Here is a 25,106-nt window from a genome sequence, read left to right on the forward strand (position 1 = left end):
CACTATTCTGTATCCTATAACAATGGTGACAATTTACAAACAGTAAAACCTATGGACACTAAGTATTAACTTTCAAAATAAACCAAGGAGCTTGACTAGGACTATAAAGCTACTTATAGAAAATAATTTAATATGACAATTAAATCAATAAAACTGCTAAATATAAATAAAAACTTAGCATTCGCCGGAGATGCAAAATCATGTCCAACATTTGGAAACCTCATACCCAGTCATCTATTGAGCAAGGCCATTAATTTAATTTGATGTTAAGTTTAAGTTGAATCTTACACTACCCATAATTTAAATCTGAACATCAAATATTTTTGGTAGAGTTTTTCTTTCTTCTTTTATTTTTTAAGTAAACAGGAATGAGTTTCAAATAAAATTTGTATGCTTCACTGAGCTCAGTTTTGATCAGGAATAGGTCTTTATTTCACTCAAGGTCAAGTATTTTTAACCTTAAACTTTTGTTTAATTTAGAAAATCTGACTTCAGAACCCCAAAATTCATTTTTTACATTCCCCTCCACCACCACCATCTTGTTACTCCTGGATATTTCGGTTCCCTAGTTGCAAAACTTTGTTTAAAAGCATTAAAGTAAAAATTTGAGTAAAAATATATTTTTCCCAGAGAGTAATTATTAAAGCACATTTATTTTATAAGAAAATTACAGTTTATAAAATTTATTGTTAATTTTCACAAAGTGACATTTCAATTTTATTTTATTGAACTTTTTTCCTCTCGCAATAATATCAAAATTCACATGTGGTTACTGCAGGAGTAATAAAAAAAAAAATCATTCAAAAAATGTGAAAAACACAATAGCATCTGAGAATGAATTTTTGTAGTGAAACATAAAACTAAGTTTTTTTTTTTTTTGATTCTTCAACAGCTGTATCTGCAATGTTGAGCTACATGCTGCCGTTGATAATTTTTCCAATAATTTTTGTTGTAAACCAATATATTTTAAGCATAAGGGACTTTGAAAATAATTTGGTATACTGAATTTTTTTGCCAAGACTTACCCAAGCACTAATAATAATAAGGGTGGTTGGGAATTATGGTAAATTATTGTTAAAACTGTATTCATTCTTATCAGGATTTTGTTGTGCTGCTGATCTTCATTAATGAAGATTTCTACTTTACATGTGATCAGCATGGACGTCAATTTTAGCATTCATTCACTCACTAGAACCAACTAAGTGAATATATAATGGTGGGAGCTTCCCCTTGACATCTTAGATGTTATTTAAAAGTTATAGAGCAGTGAGGCTGTTTATCCAGACTGTGCTGGCTCTCACTGTTACTGGATATACAACATATCCTCTTCTTTTGTCTGTTGAAGAATAGCCACAATTCTCAGTTTCATATATTGTGCTCATCTTTCTTTCTGAAAAACCAAGACACTGTACAGTTCTGTATGCAAAGATAGAAATTTAAACTTCATATAGAAACACAACTTTTATATTGAAGAACAAATATTCATGCACTACAACATAAAATTGATTCTACTTATGAAAAAAAAAAATTAATTATACACATATATACAAAAAATATGGCACAGTCAGGCTGCATCATCAATCATCATCCTCTATTTCCTCATCACTAAAGTATGTACTCTGCTTGATCTTGCGTCTTTTTGCAGCTGAGTTACTAGAACATGGATCATCATAGGCACCAGTGGCTACTCTGAACCTGTATTCTTCCTCTTCCATTTTCTGTTGCTGGAATATAGCATACCAAGTGAAATATTAAACATTATTATTAGAAGAGTAAACACACACCTGTATTAAAAGAACAAAACTGATAAAGGCCTGATAATTCATTGAAATCATATTACAGCATTCTCACAAGCAGTGACCAATTAGAGAAGGAAATAAGGAAAGGACTAGAAATTCAATTTATTTACACAAAAAAAAAGGAGAATTTTGATACTTGGTGTGCTGAAGTATTCAACTCTGTATACAGAATGGCACCCATAATTCTGGAATTTTATGAGTAGTAGTAAAAGTTAGGAACCACTGATCTAGAATGATACTTAAAATATTTAGAAATTTTGTGCATGCACAAATATCATACACAGAGCATTTTATCAACAGGGGTTCCATAAAGTAAGCTACTACCCACACACCATTCATCACAAAAGCTAATGTAGAGCAAGTTGTGCAAGACCTTATATTTTTCAGTAGGACAATTCCACCTGTCACAAATATATGTTTAACAGCCTAGTTTAAGGAAATGAATGTGACCCTAATGGACTTGTTACTCAGAGTTCTGATATGAGTGCATAAGATCTACTATGGGATGATTACCTGGAAAGATAGGACTCGATTCACAGAGAACTGAAAATATTTGAGCAGTTATATTGTTGTTGTTTGGTTTTTAGGAGCATTAGCAACTAAGGCCATATTGCTCTGGGATATGCGGTGGTCATTCCCTGACCTTTCCACATCCTCCGTATTTGGTGGTGACCGGCTCGAACCCCGGTCTAATCAAGAAGTGTGTGTGCGCTACATACTGTTGCTCCTTCCCACCTGACTACGGAGGCGCCCTTGAGCAGTTATGCCAAAGCATAATCTGGCATGTATCTCTTAGTCACTAGTCCAGCTGGACTACTAGATATTTATGATTTTCTGAGATCCAATATTTTTCAAATTAAAGGTCTGGTGTTAGGACACCTGGGCTCCCAGCATTAGAAGAAATACTCTTCTTAATATTGTGTTATACACCCATTCTTCATCATATCCCACATTCTCGGTAAAATCAAGATTAGGTGAATGTGGGAGGCCAGGGAAGGTCATGTATATATGTTCCATGTTCTCCGGACCATTCTGGCATGATGTGCTTATCCATAAAGAGACCAACACCTTCGAGACAGAAGTGTAACATTGCAGGGTAGAATTTTGTATCAGATCTACTGCAGTAGATCTGATACAAAATTCAGGTAATCCCTAGATGACATTCCAACTTTTTACTGGTATCAACGGACCCATTCTATGCAAACAAAACATGCCCCCGTACCATGATAGCACCCTACAGATGCTTGGGTTGCTTTAACAAGCCAAGCAGGGTCCATCGCTTTGTGAAGTTCTCACCATACTCTCTGCCAACCGTCAGTGTAATCAAAGTATATCGCGATTCATCTGACCACAACTTTCTTCCACTGTCCAGTCGCTATGTTCTTGGCACCACTGCAAGCTGATTTTTCTGTTTTTCTCTAAAAAAAAAAAAAGAGGCTTCTGAATATGCAGGCTACTGCCAATACCCAATTCTTCAATTTCCTGTATATGGTATGTGATGAAATAGAGTAGTTCTGGGCTTGGTTATCTGCTGCACACTGGGTGTCCTATTTTTCTGTACAGTCCTCCTTATAGTATGACAGTTTCATTCTTAAGGTTCATTGTTTTTCTGCACCCTTTGGAGATGGATGTTTTTGAGAAACTAGTTATCTTTCATTTCTAGAAACATGGCTCCTGATAAATGTGCGTTCACAATAAAACCTTTTTCAAATCAGTTAGCATATAATCTTGCTGTTTCCACTCTGCCAGATAGTGACTGGAGAGAGTCTGAGTGGTGTGTGTATGTGGAGGGCATTGTCCAGGCCACGTTATCTCAAAAGCTGGGTATATCCTGAATAGTCAAACTAACAGAACTTATCTGTAAAAATATTTAAATCTCCCAAACACACAGTCTCGGTTCCAATTTCAGTGATGCGCATTTCCACTCTCTGCCAAGCCCCACATACTTTTTTGATGGAATCCAAATTATAGATGGCCTCAGCTCAGTTGTGCTAATTATTCACTGTATAACTCCTTTTGCTTCAACGGTAGTACTTGTGCATGTCTGCTCTGATATTCTCCGTCAGAGATGTAGTAATTTGGATCTCTGTTGCATCTATTGCTCTCATAACTCCACTAATCACCTGGAAGTTTGACATCCTTTTTTTGAAACTGAATCTTCTACAGTGAGGTGATTTTTAATGTTCAACTCCAGTGGGCTTTGGTTTGCTGATCACATGGACCAGCTGGCCAAGATGCTTAGGGTTCTGCAATAACTGGTCTCTTGTCAAAGTTATTGTTCGCAACTTTTGACCATCTATACTCAGACCTCTGTTAGAATCTGATGATTCTATTGCTTCCTAAGTTAAGAATAACTTACTGACATCCTACTTTTCTGCTAACCCCTGTATCGATCTTGATAAACCACTTCCAAATGTTCCCAGTACACTTCACTGAATGCTTCTAGTGGTCTTATAGCAAAAGGATGGCAGAGGAATTTTCAATCCTGATGATATTTTTCCATTTTTTCTCAAAGTCTTCACTCTTGAGCTTATTCCTGCTCTGTACCACCATTTCCACTGGTGTTTTTCTTCTGTTTGGAAGTTTGCTCATATCCAGCCTAAAAACAATGACAAATGCTACTGCACTTCCTCTACTCTTTCCAAAGTAATGGAGAAATCCATTAACTGCCAACTCGTAAACTATCTCGAAACCTTCCATCTTATCAATGATCATCAATACGGACTCCATCAGGTAAATCCACTGGTGATATTTTGCCTTATGTTATTATGTTATCACCAATTCCTTAAATACTGATCTCCAAGTAACTCCAATGGGCTAAAGTTAAATTAATTTATTTCAGTCCTGTCTTATATCTCAAAAAAAAAAAAAAAAAATCTACTGCTTCCTCTGAATCTAAAAAAGTCTGAAAAGGTAGGCTGTGCCTTTTGCTGTCGGCATTACTTTTCTTCTAAACAGCTACTCCCTCTGTACAAATCTGAAACTCTGTCCTACCATGGAATAATGTTCCCACAACCATTCTTGGGCTTCTAAGGTCCATTCAAAAGAGGGCAGCTAGGTTAATTAATGACCCATCTCTTACCAAGTCTCTACAATTCCTGTCTCATAGACATTTTGTTTCTGCTGCATGGCTTTTCCATTGATGCTTCCATGGGTACTGTTCTGAATTAGCTTCTATAATTTCCCCTTTCCCTTCCAAACCAGTGCAAACATGTATCCCAACCAGTCAGCATCCATTTACTGTACAACTTCAAACTCACACACACTCAACTTTTCTTCTTCCTTCACATGTAATTCCTGAAAATTACAATCTACAGAAATTCAAGCTAATGTCTGTACCTGCTGTCTTCTCAATATTCATTAACTACTATAGGTTCTAATACATTGTGGTTGAAGGTTTCATGATAATAGTATGCTTGAAGTATTTCATCTGAAATTAATGGGTTATTCATAATCAAATATAAAACTAAGGCAATCAAGTTTAACTATTACAGAATGCCCAACTTGAACAAGTTAACCATATGTGCATTATAGCCACAGAGCCTGATGCATCAAGAACTAACAAATGTGTTAATAATTGCACTACTGGTACTTAACGTTAATTTGTTTTTAGCCTCTCAATGAGAGGTGGGTGTATTTGGTGACTTTTTTTGTCCATCTTTCATGCTTTCCCATTATTCATTAAAATAGTTTTTGTTGGTCCCATTTCTATTGTTTATCTAATGGTATTGGTCCTGTAGCCAGTTTGGCCAATGACTATACACCTCTTTTTGATTTCCAAAGGTACAGTGGAATTCTGGTTATTTAAAAAAAAAAATTTCACCTTTTTTTCCCCTCCCTAATTTCTCTAAAATAATGTGTAATTTAAACAAAACTGTTATTTAATGATGACATTTTGGAGGCAGCTCCTTCAGTCTCCCTCCTACCAGATGTGCTAGTGTTACTGTTCTATGCAGAAAACATGCATTTCATCAACCAACATTGCACATTATGACTAAAAAAAGAACGAAGTCACTTACTTCGTAAGAAGATAAAAAGTGACTTTTCAAGGGACCTACGAATACAAATAGTCGTTCTCCAGAAGCCACTGGAGAACGACTCAGATCTACTGAGCTACATTCTTGTCATTTGTCATTAATTTATTACTGGATATATATACAGTATCATTAATCTCCTTACACAATGGCATCCAGTACAACAGGCCCATTTGTACTTATACATTCTTTTTATGGCTACAATGCATACAGTACTTGTGTTGAGCTAAAGAAGACCATCTTGTTAGCTTGAAACTGACATTTATGCTATAAGGCTCCCTTTAGCAACATTCGCATGGATCGTGCATGTTTCAACTTCAGCCTGCAAACATTGAAATTGTGGATTAGTCATCTTCACACCAAAATCCAGAGAGCCGGCTTTAACAAATCAAGACTCTTACAGGAACTAAGAGGTAGACTCTCACCAATGGTATTTTCTAGCCTTATTCATACTCTTTTCCGTCAAGCTAACCATATTTCTGATGCTTACCGTTCACGACAACAATGGAAGTTCATGAATTTAGATAGAGAAACACGCCTCGAGGACGAACACCCATTCCACCAAGAATGCTTCCTTTGTTTTGAATTTGAGCAGCAAGCAATTAATATCTGAGCAGCTCAATGTTCTAACTCCAGTATGAAGTTCGCTGTCTTACTGTCGAGGCCACTGATCACACAGCTGGCCATGGGAGTAGAGGCAGGCATAGCCAACATCCCTGAAGAAGCTGCTAATGAGATCCGCTTCAAAATGGCTTCCATCCTCTGACGCACACGGTCCATCCCCTCCAACTTAAGCCATTGGCAGCACGCTGCTCTTTCCTCCATCAGAAAGGGACAACACCATCATCGTACTCCCCGCAGACAAAGGACATTGCACTGTCATATTAGACCGGTCAAAGGAGAAAGCCCTTATCCTCCTACAAGACCCTGATGTCCATGAACCTGTGACTGATCCACCTATCAAAGTCTTGGGACGCCTAGAGTCAAACGTCAACAAACTAATTTCCACATGGTTCAAATCTGGGAAAATTTCGGCATCAACTTTGCGGCTACTGCATGCCACAGGCTGCCAACTACCACAGTTTTATGGCCTACCTAATATTCACAAACCAGGCATTCCTCTCTAGCCCACTGTGTCCTGCTGCAACATGCTGGACATTGCGTGACTCCTTACACCTCTAGTGGGAAATACGGCCCACACTGTCAATAACAGCAGTGAGTTCATTCACCTAATTAAAGAACTTTCAATTGCTGACAGCAAGATTATGGTGTCATCTGATGTCATGTCTCTGTTTACATCGATTACAGTCCAACAGGCCATAAACTGCACCAAGCGACTTCTGGAGAACGAATCAGATCTACCGAGCCGAACATTGCTATCCACAGAGGTCATCAGTACTGCCCTCAACCTATGCTTGTTTGGTAGCACCATTACCTTCGGAGATTTCCTGTACAAGCAGGTGCATGGTACTGCTATGGGTGCCCCTGTTAGCTCCATCATGGCCAACATCACCATGGAGGAATAAATATTCCTGAGTCCACCTGTACATATTACAGTTTGGTGCAGATACGTCAATGACATCTTCACCGTCATCCCACGTGGTTTGGAGGCAACACTAGTGGAGTACCTCAATTCTTTATCAGTATTCATCCAGTTCACTTTAGAAGTAGACGGGTCCTTTCCATTCTTAGATTTCTGGTAAAGCATGTGGGTCCAAGTCTGGAGACCTCAGTATACCATAAGCCAAGGTGGTGTGGGCAGTTTACCAACTACAGATTGGGCCATGTCCCTAGCCATCTCAACAGCACTGCCCTCACTCTATTCTCCCGAGCTTGGAGCCATTCCAGCTCAGAGGAAGCTAGACGCCATGGTAAAAACTGACCGAGATTTCCAGGGTAAAAACTGACCTGGTCAATTGTGGTTATCCAACCCACATATCAGACAAGTGCTTGCAATCCGCCCGAGACTATCACCACAACATGACAATATGCCTACCGCCTATATTCCCTGCTATCTGGGCATGTCGAACCATATTTCAAAAATCCTCCAGAAATATCGCATAAAATGTGTACAACTACCTGGTAGGAGCTTGCGTTCCCTGGTTTCTAATGTGAAAACTACGCTCGCCCCTCTTTTGCGTAGCAGAGTGGTATCCCGCATAACTTGCAAAGATTGTGGCAATTGCTACATAGACGAGAGCTCGCGACGCCTTCAAGACCCCCTTGCGGAACATGACAGATCAATTCACTTTGGTGACACTGACCACTCCGCAATCGCAGAACATTTCTGGTCGACCCACCATGACCTTAAATGCGATTAAGAAGTGATCGACCAATCTCAGCACTTCCACCACCACCACCACCTCTGGCTAGATTCACTCAACATTTCGTGCAATTCAAGAACCATGAATCATTGAAAGGGCATGAGGCTACATCCTATCGTGGAAACAACTATCTTGAAGCTGGATAAATGCTGACAGCAAACCCACAGAAGTTCATGCACCAACAATGAGTTGAATGTTCAATCTTGCGGCCATGCACCCATCACAGTGCGCACAACTCCGCATCTATTAAATTTTGTCTCTAACATCATTATTCCATTAGAATCTATATTGCTGATGAAGGGGTCCATTTTACCCTGAAAGCTACTCCTGTCATTTGTCATTAAATTTATTACTGGATATATACAGTATCATTAATCGCCTATGCTTTGCCTTGGTAAGGAGCAACATCTCAACAAGTTAAAACAATTCTTGAAAAAATGTTCTATAAATTAACACATTCCAGACAAATCTACCTTGGGGAGCAATTATCTTATTTCTATTATTTGTGAAATCATCAAGATATTAGAGAAAAGTGCATCTCAACGGGGCAATGCTTGAATCCGTTGTATGTGGAAAATTACGCACACACACACATCCATATTTGCTTGCTTGTAAAGTTCTCAAAAAAAACTGCAGTTATTATGACCAAACCAAGATGTCCATTATGCAAAAGTCTGCATTTTTGCTGGTGGCACTGCTCCATGTATGATAAAAGCAGTTTTTCTATTCAAACCTGATCCACATTACTTGCTTGGCCCACATATGCTTGCAAAAACGATATGGGAGAATTTCAGCAAAATTAGTAAAGTTTACTGTATGAAAAAGGTAAAAGAGCCTGTAAACTATCATGATAAATACTAAGCAGTGGAAAGCTCTGCTGGCTGCCAACCAGTAGTAGACGAGACACCCTTTTTTATCAAAATAAACTAGATCATATAGTTAAATTCACCAAACAAAACATATTTTAATTGCAAAAGGAAAATACTAGACAACATACCTGATATTTTATTGCAGCGCTGAGACTTTCTAGAGATGGATCCTCTCCTTCAGTGGATTCATTTTCAGATCTATATTAAATATAAACATCCCAAAATATATAATTATGCTTATTTAGTATTATCATCAATGGAATAATGCAGGAAAAAATTGCATACCATTTTTCGTTAAGTTCTTTTCTTTAATTACTTATTCATTACATTAAATTTACAGAAGCATTTATCGCACCAGCTGTTTATTCATGAGCTAAAATGCAAACAACAACAACAACAAAATTAACATATGAACTAGACAATAAACCATAAGTTTAGCACACTATAACCATTGCAGCTGATGTGCCAGTAAATATTTAAGCATACAACTAAAAATGAAAATTTTCTTCCATCTAGTCTGTAGTTATCCTTGGTTTAAATTGAGTTCCCTTGTTTATGGTGCTTGTGAAAGAGAAAAACTACCACAATATTTAGTTCATTAAAATCATTTATATCCTTAAATTCCTTAGTCAGTTTATTATTTGAATGTCTGCTTAGGTTAGTCTCTGTCTTATCTCACAAAAAAGAATTCTTCTGCTCCTATGCTTATCTTTGCTGACACATTTCCAGACAAGACCACATATCTCTATTATGGATTACCCTAACTTCTAATCTCTCTCTTGGCATAAGCAAATCACAAATATTGCTTCCTCTAAATACAGAAAACTAAATTTTCTCTTCTGTGGTCAGCAGTACTTTTCTTCTAAACAACTACTCATTCTGTACAAATCTGAAATCTGCACTACCATGGAACAGTGTTTCCCTCACCCCCATAACCCCCCCTCTCTCTCTCTCTCTCTCTCTCTGTCTCTAGACTCCATTCAAAAGAGGGTAGTCAGGTTTATTAATGACCCATCTCTTACAAAGTCTTTCCACTCCCTTATTTTATTTCTGCTGCATGCCTTTTCTATAGGTACTGTTCCTCTGAATTGGCTTCTATAATTCCCCGTCTACCTTTCAAACCAGTCCAGACATGTTACCCCCAACCAGTCAGCATCCAACTTCAAACACACATCAAACTTTTCTTCACATGTAATGCCTGAAAATTGCAATCTAATGTCTACAAGTACCTTCTTTTCTCCTCTAAACCTTCAACTCACACAAGGTACTAAATATAATATAGGTTCTAATATCTTTTGTGTTTGGGCTATTCATTAAAAAAATAAAATTTAAAACATTTTGCATATGCAACCACTAGATTTTAACTCGTTGCAATTCTGAATAACTTTAGTACAAATTTATTTGCAGTCTTCTACTAAGTTTATCCATTTTCTATTTCAGTCAAGGCAAAAGTAAGAGTATAAAAATGGGAGTAATACTCTTGATCTGATTATCAGCAGTGATTATTCATGCATTAAGAATTTGCAGATAAAGGAACCACTAGGTGGCAATGATCACAGTGTACCAATGTGGGATTTACTTAAAGATGTAAAGGGAAGGGTTTCTGCTTTACTAAAAGTGATTACAGTGGTCGTAGTTTTTAATTTCTATAGAGTGGCAACTGATGTGTTACCAACAGCAAAATTCAAGGAATTAATCTTGGAAGCTTGAAAGCTTTTCATACCAACTAAGAAATACCATTCAAGATTTAGGCCTAAATGGATGTCAGATGCACTAATGAGACCTGTGGCAGAGAAGAAAAATGCATGGGATGTATATAAATTATCAGGCAACACAGAAGCCTAGGGTAGATAAAGTCTGTAATCAAGCCAGTGGTTTCCCAAAAGTTTTGTATGGTTTGTGCTAAATAAAATTCTGTTAATAATACCACCAGTAAGATGAAAGTTGGCTTCAATCAGTCCATAAGATATTTATTGCTAAGGAACTATGTGCCTCCAATTGTATTAGTAACTTTTGTCTACAGAATTTTATTGAACTGTAGGGAATCACTGTCAGGGTGGCATGTGTACTACTTCACTTGTGGCATGATGGATCTAAGCGAGTATAACCTCTGGTACTTGATGCTTCTCACTCCTTCACCTGTCACAGATTCAGCCTAGTGCTTTGAATTCATTTGTCAGCATGCATACAGAAAGAAATACTCTCTAAGTGCTAGGGCCTTGTTGCTTCCACATGTGTAACATGTTTTAAAATTTCAGGTGTAAGTTAGCATGATATTTATGCCCTGATTCACAGAAAACATCAAAATTAGGTAACAACAGTGGCCAGTGGCGGAAGAGCCCAAAAATCATGCCTTTCCTAGCATATACAATAGTGGACAAAAACAATGAAAAAAGGTAACGTAAAATCACTAATATGGTGTTAGAGAGCCACATGAGTCCAGTTCAGTCTGTATACATTGTGGCATTAAATCTACAAATATCTGAAAGGTAGCAGAAGGGATACGACTCCATTCGTCCACAAGAAATGTGATCAATTCCTGCTTGTGGGATGGAGCTGGAAAATGCTGCCAAAGACATTATTCCACAAGTTCCCATTGGGTTTAGATCTGATGACTGCAATGGACATGCAAAAGTTCAGTCTCCTGGTCCTCAAACCACTGGGTGACCACCTGTGCTCTTTGGCTTGGAGCACTGTCATCCCAAACGAAATGCTTGACCATTGGATGAAGATGATCACTCAGGACTGTCAAATAGCAATTGACATTAACCTTGCTTTCTAACAGAATGATTGTAAGCTTCCTATGGTTGGTTCCACAAATTCACTTGTCCATTTGCTGCAAACATTTTTTGGTCCTTGAGGTTGTCACAGACATTCTCTCAGATATGCCAGACAAGATGTACTTGCTACCTGGGAGTTTAAAACACTGAGAACTGATATTTGGGTGACATTCAAGTCAAGTGGACCCAATTTCAGTGTAGTCCAGATGGTCTGTGACAGCCAAACCTCTGCTTGCACCTTCACGATGATGGGTGACCATCCAGGGGTGAACCAACGTAAGCAGGGGTCGAGGTGTGTTGCCCACACCACATGGAGGAATGCCGCCCCTCTGTGTTACCAGGCAATACTAGGTGGCAGATGACTCTCACCAACTGGTGCAATACCACCACTTTGCTTATTGGAGGCTTGAAGTGGCAGAACCCGTGTTTACTCTCCAGAGCCAAGTTCCGGCCAACCCTTCCCCAACTCTTCCATCATGCAGTATGACTGATGACTTTTCAGGTTATGATGAACATTATGGCGAGATCCAATCTTCCTTACGTTTTGAGGGTACAGCTCTAAAACGGTGTTCACAGGCCGGCCGCTAGTTAGTACACTGGACCGAACCTATTGGTAAATCTTTAGGAGGCTTCCGGATCAGCTAGTGTATAATCTTGCTACCTCTACTCTGCCAGATAGTGACCGGAGGGAGTCCGAGTAGTGTGTATGTGGGGACATTGTCGAGGCCACGTTCTGTCAAGGATGTGGGTATATTCTTACCATATATATGCCATATCCAAATATTTCATTACTTCATACAGCATGTCCCCCCCCCCACTTTTCTTACTATTGAATACACCATGAATTGTCAAACTAATAGAGTAAGCTTATCTGTGAAAAGATCTAAACCTCCCAAACACTTACTAGTTCATTTCATAAATATACATGGTCTCAATTCTAATCTCAATGATATCCATTTCCACTTGCAGTTTGCAAAACCCCATGTACTTTTTCTGCCAGAATCTCGATTATCGGTTGATTCAACTACTGCTCATCTCAGTTGCCCAAACAATTCGCTGTATGATTCCTTTTGCCTCGAAGGCGGTACCTTGTGCATACGTCCGTTCCAATATTCCCTGTCAGAGACTTGGTAATTTGGAATCTCCTCTTTTTGATCTGCTCTTGCTTAAAATCTCTCTAGCCTATTGTGTCAAATTCATCTGTTGTCTCTACCGTTCTCCAAACTCCACTAATCACTTGGAGCTCTTTGACTTCTTCTCTTTGCCACTTGACTTTCTCCAGTCTAACTTTCCTAACAGTGAGGTAATTTTCCTTGGTTGATTTTAATGTTCACAACTCCAGCTGGCTTCCGTTTTCTAGTCACGCCGACCCAGCTAGTCAAGATGCTGAGGCTTTTGCAATTACTAATGACCTTGCACAGATTGTTCATTTACCTACAAGAATACCAGACAATCCCCACCACACAGCCAACACACTTGATCTTTTTCTCACAAACAACCCTTCTAAGTACACAGTCGAAGTAAGTGGTCCTTTAGGCACATCAGACCACAACTTGGTGATTGCCTCTTCTCCAATGGAGCCTTTATCTCATGGCTATTCCCAACCTCATATTGTTTGGCATTATAAGAATGAAAAATGGGATGACCTACAAGATTTCTTTTCCTTGGTCAGACTACTGTTTCAAAACTTCGGATGTCAGTGTTTCCTCGGATAGTGTCAGTGAAATTATTCTTGTAGAAATGGAATCCTTTATCTCACACTCCACTTGAAAATTTTGTCCTTTATCTAAACATGGTTTTCCAATAAATGTGCTAAGGCTGTTAAAGGAAAGAACAGCCTTAGCATATTTAGAAGAGAAGTTGGTCTTGACATCTCAAAGACTTTCAATCATGTTTGGCATAAAGGTCTTCTAAACGTTGCATATCGTAATTGGCTAGTTTCCAATTCTTCAGTTTCATTTTCTGCTTACACCAAAGCTCACAACAATTGTAAAGCAGTTATTAATCAGTCCAAACTAGATTTTGAACAGGCTAAGAGTAGAAAACTTGCTTCTTGCCGTAATGGTAGCCGAGCATTCTGGTCTCTTGCCAAAGCCATTGGCCGCAACTTTTGCCCATCTCTGTCAAAATCAGATTGTTCCTTTGTCACTTCAGCCAGGGATAGAGATGAACTGCAAGCTTCCCATTTTTTGTTTCCAACTCGTGTATTAATGATCTTGGTAAAACACCTCCCACCATTGTCCACACACTCCATTCAATGCCTCCTTTAGTCTTCCATCAAAAGGATGTCAGAAGGATATTGTTGAATCTTGATGCTAAGAAAGCTCTAGGTCCGGATGGTATTTCTCCACTTGTTCTCAAAACCTGCAATCCTAAACTTACTCGTGTCCTTTGCTGCCTTTTTTCACTTTCTTATTCCAAAGGTGTTTTTCCTTATGCTTGGAAATTTGCTGATATCCAGCCAGCCAGTTCCCAAAAAGGGTGACAAATCCTTCCCATCCAATTATCGTCCCATTGCAATTACTTCTACTCTTTCCAAAGTAACAGAGAAATCAATTAACCGCCAACTCTTAAACTACCTAGAAACTTTCCATCTGATCAATGATCGCCAGTATGGATTTCGTCAGTGTCGATCCACTGATGATATTCTGGTTTATGTTACTCATTTATGGACAAATTCAATGGAAAAGTTCGGTGAAACACAAGCAGTTGCTCTTGACATCTCAAAGGGTTTCGATCGTGTTTGGCATAAAGTTCTTCTAAACAAGCTTCTATCTTATGGTTTGCCAACTGTTCTTTGTAATTGGTTATCCAGTTTCCTCTCTGATCGCTCACTGAGGGTGATGGTAGATGGCTCTCTGTCTTCTAATTTCTCCACTAATGCTGGTGTCCTCCCAAGGTTCAGTTCTTTTCCTCTTATATATTAATGACCTTCTTCCATTAACTGGAAATCCTATCTATAGTTTTGCTGATGATAGCACATTGCATTTCACTTTCCATTTTGAGGAACCTTGCCCTGCTCAATCTGTTTCAACTTCTCGAATATCCGCTACCAATTCCTTAAATGCTGATATCCAGATAATTCTCCAGTGGGGCAAAGACAACTTAGTTGATTTCAATATTTCTAAAACTCGGTCCTGTCTTATATCTCACAAAAAGGATTCTTCTGCTCCTATGCTTATCATTGGTGACACTCCGATTTCTAGGCATGACGATATATCTCTTTTGGGGATTACCCTGACTTCTAATCTCTCTCTTGGCACAAGCACATTACAAATATTGCTTCCTCTGCTTCTAAAAAACTTGGTTTTCTCTTTCACTCTCGGTGTTACTTTTCTTCCAAACAGCTATTCACTCTGTACAAATCACAAATCTGCCCTACCATAGAATATCGTTCCCACATATTCCACGGGAAGAGGGCGCTGACTCTCTTTAAAAATTACAGCTGTGAATTGCAGGCTCCGGAAAAACGATAAGTGTTTGCCTTTTTATTTACATAATTGTTATTTTATATTGTACTTAATACATAGTCTTATAGTTACGCTGGTTATTTTTATTTTAATTTAGATAAACAGTTTTTGTTGATATACGTAATACTTAATATACGTAAAACCGTTATTTCGTTCGAATCTTGCAGCTATTGTTTTTGTATATAATGGTAGGGAATTCAAATTTTTAATTGAGGTAGTTAGGTAGCTGTAACGTATAATTTATAGAGTAATACGCTTCACTGTTTCTATTAGATAGCATAGTACTGACATTTAATTAATTTAAAGTATCATGCCCCAAACTGGAGCAGCAAAGCAACGGGCACAAAATGGCAGGAGTGCTGTGACTCGGGGAAGAACTGAGGGGGGCGATTCTCCAACACATCAGAGCCTTAAAAAAATGTGCGGCTTGTGAAATGTTTGCCGAACTCTCTGGAACAGAACATGATATTGCCATGGGGGATGTCTTTGTGTGTGCGCGATGTAAGGAAATCAGGCAAGAACTCAGCGTTGTTATGGGCCTATATGATAGTTTGAAGGACAGGGCGGATGCCCTCGAAAGATCTAAATTGACGACAGAGCTTGCACTTGGTCATCACGCAACACAGCGGCAACCCCCAAGGCAGAATGCGCTGGTCCCAAAGGAACTAGTAGTTGTTGGAAATTGTCGGGGAAGCGGGAAACATGCTTCATAAAAAGGATAGAGTGTAGAGTGTATTTAGTGTCAAGCGGCACCAGGGGTTTCCCCCATCTCCGCGTTCCTTTCATTGTAGGTGTGCCAGTTCACTGGAAAGGCCAGAGATTTAAAAGTGTGTGGATATTGTACATGATTAGTGCTATGTACCATTGTTCTTCTGGCCATTTAGCCGCTGGACCCCTGCTGAGGCCCAACGTTGTCCCCACTCAGCCCCGTGGAGGCAGGCCAGGTATATCAGCATTATAATTAATTACTCTGGCAGGTCCTGCCACCTAATTTCCTGAGATTTCAGTGGCTAGGACCTAAAAAAAATTTTTTTTTTTTTGATCTTTCGCGTGGGGGGCCGTGATAGGTGGAACAGGACCAGGGTATGTCTGCCAGGGTTGATAACGTTGTAGAGCAGATATCATCTTTTAAAGGCACAAAAGGTAATATAGCTGTACACGTTGGCACTAATGATATTAGGAGTAGGAGACCGGCAGAATTACTTAACAAGTACAAGTCACCGTTGAACAAAAGCTGAGCATTAGGGTTGAATTTGAAAGTGTCTGCAATTCTGCCCAGACATGATAGAAGGGAGTATATGATGAGAGGCTTGTCGATCAATTCGGCCCTGGAAAGAATGTGCAAGGCTCAAGGGGTAGAATTTTTTTCAGCCTGGTCTGTACTTGTTAACAGGAGAGACTGCTTCTATAGGGATGGGATACACTTAAATAGAAAGGGTGCAAGAATATTTGCTGATGCTATCAAGGCAGTGTTAGGTGGGTCGGAAAACTGATAGCTTGGGAGATACAAGGACTAATAGTTTAACAGTAGCCATAGGCAGAGGTGAAGGTGATTCTTGCACAACTTCTATTAGAATAAGTAGCAACCTGGAGCGAGGGGTGTTGGGGGGTTTCAGGGACGGATGGCAGTCATCCTGAAATAGGTGGGTATATGGGATGTGTTAGGGTGAATAGGAATAGGAGCATGTATGCTTGCATGAATACCAATGCTAGAAGTATAGTAAATAAATTTGATGAATTTGAAGTGTTGGTCAAGACATCAAAGGCGGATATTGTTGGGATAGCAGAGACGTGGTGTCACACAAATATAAGGAATGCTGAACTGGAATTTGGGGAGTACAATATGTACAGAAAGGAAGGAGGTGTTATGCTCTTAATTAAGAAAAACAAAATCAAAAGAAGTGCATCCAGTTGATATAGATGAACAGTGCACTGTTGAGTCAGTTTGGTGTGACATAAGCACTGTGAGAGAAAAAATAAGAGTAGGAGTGTGTTATAGGCCTAATGACTCAAATGAGTACAATGAACAATTGTACAGAGAAATAGAGTGGGCTAGTAAACCGGAATGTCTTATAATGGGGGATTTTAACTTCCCCGATATCGACTGGAACTTGTGGATTGGTCACTCACACACTAGTCAGATTTTGTGGATTTATTGGATGATTGTTTTCTGCAGCAGCATGTTCGAGAGGCAACCAGAGAAAGTAATACTCTTGATCTGGTTATCAGCAGTGATCATTTGTGTATTAAGAATTTGCAGATAAAGGAACCACTAGGTGGCAGTGATCACAGTGTACTGATGTGGGATTTACTTAAAGATTTAATTACCATCAGAGGTAAAGGAAAGGTTTTTGCTTCCATAAAGCTGAGTACAGTGGTCTCCGACAGTTTTTTAAATTCTGTACAGTGGATCAACTGACGATGTTACCAACAGTAAATTCTAAGTGGCAAGCATTCAAGGAATTAATCGTGGATGCTACTAAAAGTTTCATACCTATTAAGAAATATTGTTCAAGGTTTAGGCCTAAATGGTTATCTAATGAACTAATGAGACTCGTAACAGAGAAGAAAAATGCATGGGATGCATATAAATTATCAAGCGACTCAGAAGCCTATGGCAGATATAAGCTAGTCTGTAATCAGATCACAAAGGAGGTTAGGCAGGCGAAGGCTGATTACAAGAAATTCTTGGCAAAAGATGCTAAGAAAAACAGCAAGGATTTCTTTACTTATATAAACTCTAAAAGGAAGGGGATGAATCTGATTGGTCCACTTGACATTGATGGTTCGACTGTTGATGATCCTGCTCAGATAGCAAACAAACTGAATGAGTATTTTGCATCTACATTCACACATGAGGAATTATTAAGGTTTGAAAATGGCAGAAGGTTATCAAATTGTAGCAGGATACTTAATGATTTTTTAATAACTGAAAGCAAAGTGGAGGAGAAATTGTTGAAGTTAAACATAAGAAAAGCAGCTAGGGTGGATGGGATCTATCCAGTTATATTAAAGGAGGCGGCAAAGTAACTAAGCAAACCCTTAGCCATAATTATGAGAGCGTCCTTGGACTCAGGGGAGGTTTCCACGGACTGGAGATGTGCAAATGTATCCCCAATTCACAAAGGGGGATCGAAGGGTGACACGAGTAATTACAGACCAGTTAGTTTAACTTCTGTTCCAAGTAAAATAATGGAGTCACTGGTTAAAGATGCATTGCAGGATCATCTAGAGAGGACTGCAGCAATAATTCAGACACAGCATGGGTTTGTTAAGGGAAAGTCTTGTCTGACAAATTTGATAGGATATTATGATGTGGTTACAAAGGAACTGGATGCAAAAAATAATTTTGATATCATATATTTGGATTTCAGGAAAGCTTTTGACACTGTTGCGCCTGGAAGACTATTGTACAAATTGGAGCAGAATGGTATTAAGGGTAAGCTGCTACAATGGATAAAAGGATGGTTAAGTGGGAGAAGACAGAGGGTGGTAATCAATGGGTGCTGCTCTTCGTGGACTAATGTTATTAGTGGAGTCCCACAGGGTTCGGTGTTAAGTCCACTGTTGTTTTGTATATTTATCAAATGATATTAATGAAGGTATATCGGGCTTAATGTCGAAGTTTGCAGATGATACAAAGGTTGGCAGGGTTGTTAATGACAGTAATGGCAGTGTGCTACTGCAACAGGATCTAGATAATTTGGGCAGATGGGCTAAGAAGTGGCAACTGAAGTTAACCTTGACAAATGCAAAGTACTGCATATGGGTAGAAGTAACCTGAGAGAAAAGTACCAACTGTGTGGTACTACACTTATGGTGGTAGAAAATGAAAAAAACCTGGAGTAATTGTGCAGTCAGATATGAAGTTTTCTGAGCAATGCAGACAGGCTGCCAGGGCAGGTCATGGGGTTTTGTCAATGATATATAGGAATTTTGCTAGAAGAAAAAAGGAGGTGATTATCCTTCTGTATAAGGCAATGGTCAGGCCACGCCTTGAGTATTACGTACAGGTCTGGAGGCCTCATTTTAAGAAGGATGTATATTTACTTGAGCGTGTACAGAGAAGGGCAACAAGATTGGTGAGGGGAATGAAGGGATCCTCTTACCAAGAGAGGCTTAAGTTCTGCAAATTGCAGTGGCTGGAGACTAGGCACCTGCGCAGTGATCTGATTGAGGAGTATAAGGCCTTGAATGGGATGAGCACGCTGAATTCTGATGGGATCCTTCCACTTGTTCAGATTACGAACTTAATCGAGCATAAATTCAAATTAAGAAAAGACCGATGTAGAATAGATGTGAGGAAATTTGCCTTTAGCCAGCGGGTGGTTAATTGCTGGAACAAACTTCCATCTGTCATTGTGGAAGTTGATAGGTTGAATAAATTTAAGGAGGAACTGGACAGGCATTTGGAGGGAATTGTGTGATTTTTTTTTTTTTTTTTTTTTTGGCTGATGCTGCATAAGCTCATAACACTTGCTTTCTTGCATCACATGCCACTACTACTACTACTACATCTGGGGCGGTGCCCCAAAACCTCTCTCAGGCTTCTAGATTCCATTCAGAAGAGGGCAGTTAGGGTTAATGAATCCTCTCTAACAGGGTCTCTCCACTCGCTGTCTCATAGACATACTGTTTCTGCTGCATGCCTTTTCTACAGGTTTTTCTGAATTGGCTTCTATAATTCCCACTCTCTCTTTCAAAACAGTCCAAGCACATGCCGCCACCAGCCAACATCCATTTACTGTCTAACTTGAAACTCACAGAACCAACTTTTCATCTTCCTCATTTATTCATTCAACTGCCATTTTCTGGAACAACCTTCCTTCATACGTATTTCCTGAAAATTACAGTCTACAGAAGTTGAAGTCTAATGTCAACAAATATCTTCTTTCGTCTTCTCACCCTCCAACCCAACCACAGTAACTATAGGTTCTAATACCTCTCATGTTTGGGGTTTTCATAAAAAAAAAAAAAGTGTAGGTGGATTTGTTGGACTATATCACATTCCTCCACTGCTTATGCTCTTTGTACCACTAGACAAGATGACATGCATTGTCAGGGATGATGAGTGGCTTTCAAAGTGCAACTCAACCATAATATCCAGTTCTATAGAGTTGCAGATGTCTTCCCTTTAGATACTCATGAAGGCATGACCTTGGAAACTATTCCTGTCAAAACGTTAGGAAATTCAGCTGTCTTAGTAACCGATGCTCCTGCCAAACATACTCCAACAATTGTGCCCCTTTCGAAATCACTAAGATCTTTTCTTGATGACATGGTACCAATAATTACATGCTGTTAGGCCATGTTTGCCTTTCCAGACATGACATCCCAGTGGCAGTAGCACTGTTTAGCATAAACAGTGCCGCTGACACTGGGATGTCATGATTCCTTGTCAGTGGCACTGTTTAACATAAACCTAAATGCTATATGCAAATGTTAGTGTTTCCATTTTTTTTTTTTTTTTTTGCCCATTACCTGTATTTTTGGGTCCTCAAAGAGGTAAATTTCTTTAATCCTTACCCTTTACATCCTATATTAGTGGTTCCTTTATTCTTAAAATATGATTAACCTTCAAGAATACTGCTATCCCTTAAAAAAAAATCTTGTTAAAATGTTATGTACAACTCAGAATATGCTCAATATCATGTCCAATCTTAATGCACTGTGTGCGTGTGTATGCACACCCTTGATATACAGACTACATAGGCACCTTAACAAACTAAGTTGCCAAATAAAGGATGTTAGCAAATTCCACTGATGAGCTTCAACACTTCCACTCATCAATAAAAGGCCAAGCACCTCATCAGTGCAGTATCTGACAACACACTGATGAGCTCATATCATAAGTTGCACCAAAAATTGCAGAAAAATCTAAATTTTAAAAATGAGCTGTAAAGACATATTTGCATCTGCATATAATTCATGCATGTTGCTTGTATACATTTCTTTTAACAAAACCAGTTCTTAATAAACAATGCAAAGAATTTTCACTATTAAAAAGTTGTGAATAACACTATATTTAACAGTAAAGAAGGCACCCGCTCCTTGTTGCAAAACAGCGTAAAAACATGAGCAGTGCTCCGAAATTTGTAGAGACTTAAAAAATCTTTTCTTTTACAAACTATTCTGTGAAAAATTGGATATAAAGCCCTATGAATTTCATACAAAGACTGGTAAAGAGTACCTCAAAACTTATTCTTTAAATTCCCTCTATCTTTTTGTAGCTTGAATCATGAGAGTTAAATCATCACTGGGTTGTTGGGTGCTAAAAATGGTGATAACAGCTACAAACACAGCCAAGTCATTTGCAGAGGGAAAAGTATTGCAAATCAATACCCTTCTACTTCTCAGAGAAGACGTGCTATTTAATTAAGTGCAAAACTGAGACAATAATATGCTCACAAAATGAGAAATCAAAGCCATTTAAAAAGACTTTCAAACTTTAATCTCATAAGAGACTGTTCTGTAAAAAATCAATGTCCTGTGACTAATTAATTTTCTTAATGCACATATTTAATTCTTGCTAATTCTCACCTGTGTTTTCTTCCTGTTTTCAGATGTAACAATGAATAAATAAAAATTTGTCAAGAAAGAAATGTACTAAATTTTCATCCTCTTATGGAAAAGAATGCCTAGAGGTGCTGCAGCAGATTGCAACAAGAAATATCTGATCTGGATCATCTTCAGAACTGTTACAAAGCATAAAAGAAAAACCAGATCTATTTGTGGTAAATAATAGTGTTCATCCAAAAAAGCAACACATAATGGCAGTATTTCATTACAGTCCTCATAAAAATATCTTTGTGCCCCCCCCCCTCTCTCTCAACATAGTAATAGTATTATAGTGCAAGGAAGCAAGGCCAGGAAAAAAAAAAAAAAAAGTAGATTAAAAAATAACACAAATTATTTGCTTTCTCCCCCCTTATATAGGTAACTATCCAGAGTTGACCTTTGAAATTATTCAACCTGTTCCAGCAATCAACGACTCACTGACTAAAAGAAAACTTCCTACAATCTAGTCTAAATCTTCCCCTATAATTTGAATTTATGCTTCCAAGTTCTGTAATTCTCTATAACAGTGAAAATTCTGCCTTCATTCATATTACTAACTCCTCTCAGAGCCTCAAACATCAATCATGTCACCTCTAAGGTGCCTGTAATTCACATAATTGGAGTGTTTCCTAATAAAGTTGCCCTTTTGCCAAATCTCACCTTCGAGTTACCTGTCTTTGGATCCTTACAAGAAGCTCAATGTCTTTTTTCAGATGAGGTGTCTCCATACTTGGACACAATATTCCAATTGCCTTATACAGTGGGATTATTACTTCCCTATATCTACAGGATAACGTTCAATAAATAATTGATAGGAGAGCACCTTTGATAGGATATTTTCTGGCTGCCTGTTTCCACTGCTCAGAAAAACTTCATATCTGCCCATATAACTCTCGGATCCCTTTCTTCCTCTACTATTTTTAATTCAACCCCACCAAGCTTATAATTTCTTTTAGGATTGCTATTCCCCGAGTGTTAACACCTTGCATTTTGCTGCATTAAAACGCCACTTTTCTGACATTCTTCCAGCCTGTTCAAGTTGTTCTGAAGGAGCACTCCTCTGTAGTGATCATTAACTACTCTACCAATCTTTATGTAATCTGCAAATTTTGACATCAAGCTTTCTATCCCATTGTGAATGTTTATGAAAATCAAGAACAACAGTAGTCCTTGGGGGACCTCACTTCTGACTTTACCAATCTGAAGAATCCATTAATCACAACCTTCTCTCCTGCAGCCACCCAGAAATTCATTGTAGAATTTTTCCAGTAATCTCACTCAACATGTTCCAGCTTGTAAATAACCTCTCATGAGGGACAGAGTCAAATGCTTTGCTAAAATCTAAATAAACTATGTCAAAATTGTTCCCTATATCCAGCTCGTGAGTAATTGTGTCAAAATAGCCTACTAAGTTAGTAGGCTATTTGTGAATTTCAGAATGTTATATCTATCTAAATGTCTCTGGATGGCATTCTTAATCATTGCTCTTAAGATTTTTCCTACCAATTAAGTCAGACTAACCAGTCTATAGGGACCAACTTTGCTCTTACAACTGTATTTGTGTATTGGTGATATATTGGCACTTCTCCAATCCAAAGGACTCTCTCCGGAGTCCAAAGATGCCCTCAAAATTGCTGGGTATATGCCATCAACTCCAGGAGCCTTACCTGCCTTTATGCTCAAACGTTTTTCTAATAAATAGTCATCTGTAATTTCAAAATCACTAATTTCATATGACTCAGCCTCACTCACATAGCCTCTTCCATACATTTCATTACTATGTAACTATCACATGCTATCTTTTTCTGTTCAATTTGACTGGCCAGCTCTATTCACCCATTTCGGCATCTTCCTCCTGCAGTATTTTCTTAGTGGTATGTACGAATTCATGGCTTCTGTGATTTTTGCTTTAAAAGTATTCAATAATTCAAATTTATTTGCCCTCCCTCAACAATCAGCCAAATTCATAGGGCCTTGCATTGCCTTAAACTGTCAAAGTCCCCTCTTCTGAAATTAAAACCTGTACCTTTATCTTTAACTACTGCAACATCTTTCATCTTCCAACTGACTGCATGATCAACACCTGCCAATGGTTTCTGTATTGTAAGCCCTGAGGTGTCAGCTAATTTGTGAGTAATGATGAGGTCAAGAATGTTCTCATCCCTAGTAGTATCTCTGACATGCTGGTACAAATAATAATCATCTAGTTCACTTAGAAAATTTTTTCCTCAAGGTGAGCTTCCCTCCCACTTATTCCAATCGATCTGGGGCAGATTGAAGTCACCCATAATAAGACATTTGCACATCTTTGCCCATTCCATCTGCACAAGTGTTTAGACATTCATCATACTCTTCACAATATTTTGGTCTCTAGATTACTCCCACTCTCATTATACTTTTGCTTCCAACTAACTCACCACACAGATTCAGCAGATGTAACTTCAGCCTCAGCAAAAGCTCTTTTTGCACTCAGGCTGCTTTTGATAAGAAGCATGAGATCACCACCCATTCTGCTTTAATAGACTGGCCAGCTTTGTGTTCATACATCTTGGCATCCTCTTTGTGCTATATTTTTTATTTGCCCAAGTGTGATAGAGGCTATCTAGCATCAAACTGTCACATTCTTCTTTCCTGAAATTAAAACCCATGCCTTTATCTTTAGCAACTGCAACCTCTTTATTCAACTTCAACTAAAGACTGTGATCACTTTCTACCAATGGCTCCATGTACACCCCATTTTTTTCATGAATGATCTGGTCTATCCAAAATGTCATTATTTTTGAAATATAATAATATATCTCTTTATATCCTTAAAAATCATTGCAATAGCTTGTATTTGCTCCAAGCATATATATTCTGGCCGAGTTTCCACCTGTTATTTTACATGCAGTAATTTGGTTTATTATCACTTAATAAATAAAAATTAAATTTAGTTTAATATAAAAAATATAAAGGCAGTTCATATTTCAAAATGCATTTAGCCTATGCAACCAAGGACTTCCTGTAAACTATAAACTATGTAAGCAAAAAATAAAGAATCCTTGAAGATTCTGAAAACTTAATCCTCATGTGATCATAAGAATAGCTAGACCAGTGCTTCTCAAAGTGGGCAATATCGCCCCCTGGGGGCCATTTGAATTATCCATGGGGGGTTAGGCATGAAAGGGGGGGGCGATAGGCCAACTCTGCCAGGTAACGAATCTTTACTACTACTAGCATACGTACGTTTCATAAAAGATGAAAAGTTGAACGAAGAATTATTATTTGCAAGA

At 38.5% G+C, this 25,106-nt stretch overlaps 1 protein-coding gene across 1 annotated transcript in view; it reads right to left on the reverse strand.

The window, feature by feature from the left end:
- Nucleotides 1-1,539: 1,539 nt before the first annotated feature.
- The window catches only part of LOC150091206 (zinc finger CCHC-type and RNA-binding motif-containing protein 1-like), a 121,511-nt gene continuing 97,944 nt past the window's right edge, over nucleotides 1,540-25,106 (reverse strand). The window contains exons 4-5 of the mRNA XM_090382779.1: nucleotides 9,155-9,224; nucleotides 1,540-1,724 (exon numbers count right to left, since the gene is read on the reverse strand). Of these exons, the coding sequence (XP_090238905.1) occupies nucleotides 1,578-1,724; nucleotides 9,155-9,224 (217 nt within the window). The 3' untranslated portion in view covers nucleotides 1,540-1,577. The remainder of the gene's footprint in view (nucleotides 1,725-9,154; nucleotides 9,225-25,106) is intronic.

Source organism: Mastigoproctus giganteus, chromosome 1, assembly GCF_048544385.1.
Source record: "Mastigoproctus giganteus isolate SK-2022 chromosome 1, ASM4854438v1, whole genome shotgun sequence".
Lineage (NCBI taxonomy): Eukaryota > Metazoa > Arthropoda > Arachnida > Uropygi > Thelyphonidae > Mastigoproctus > Mastigoproctus giganteus.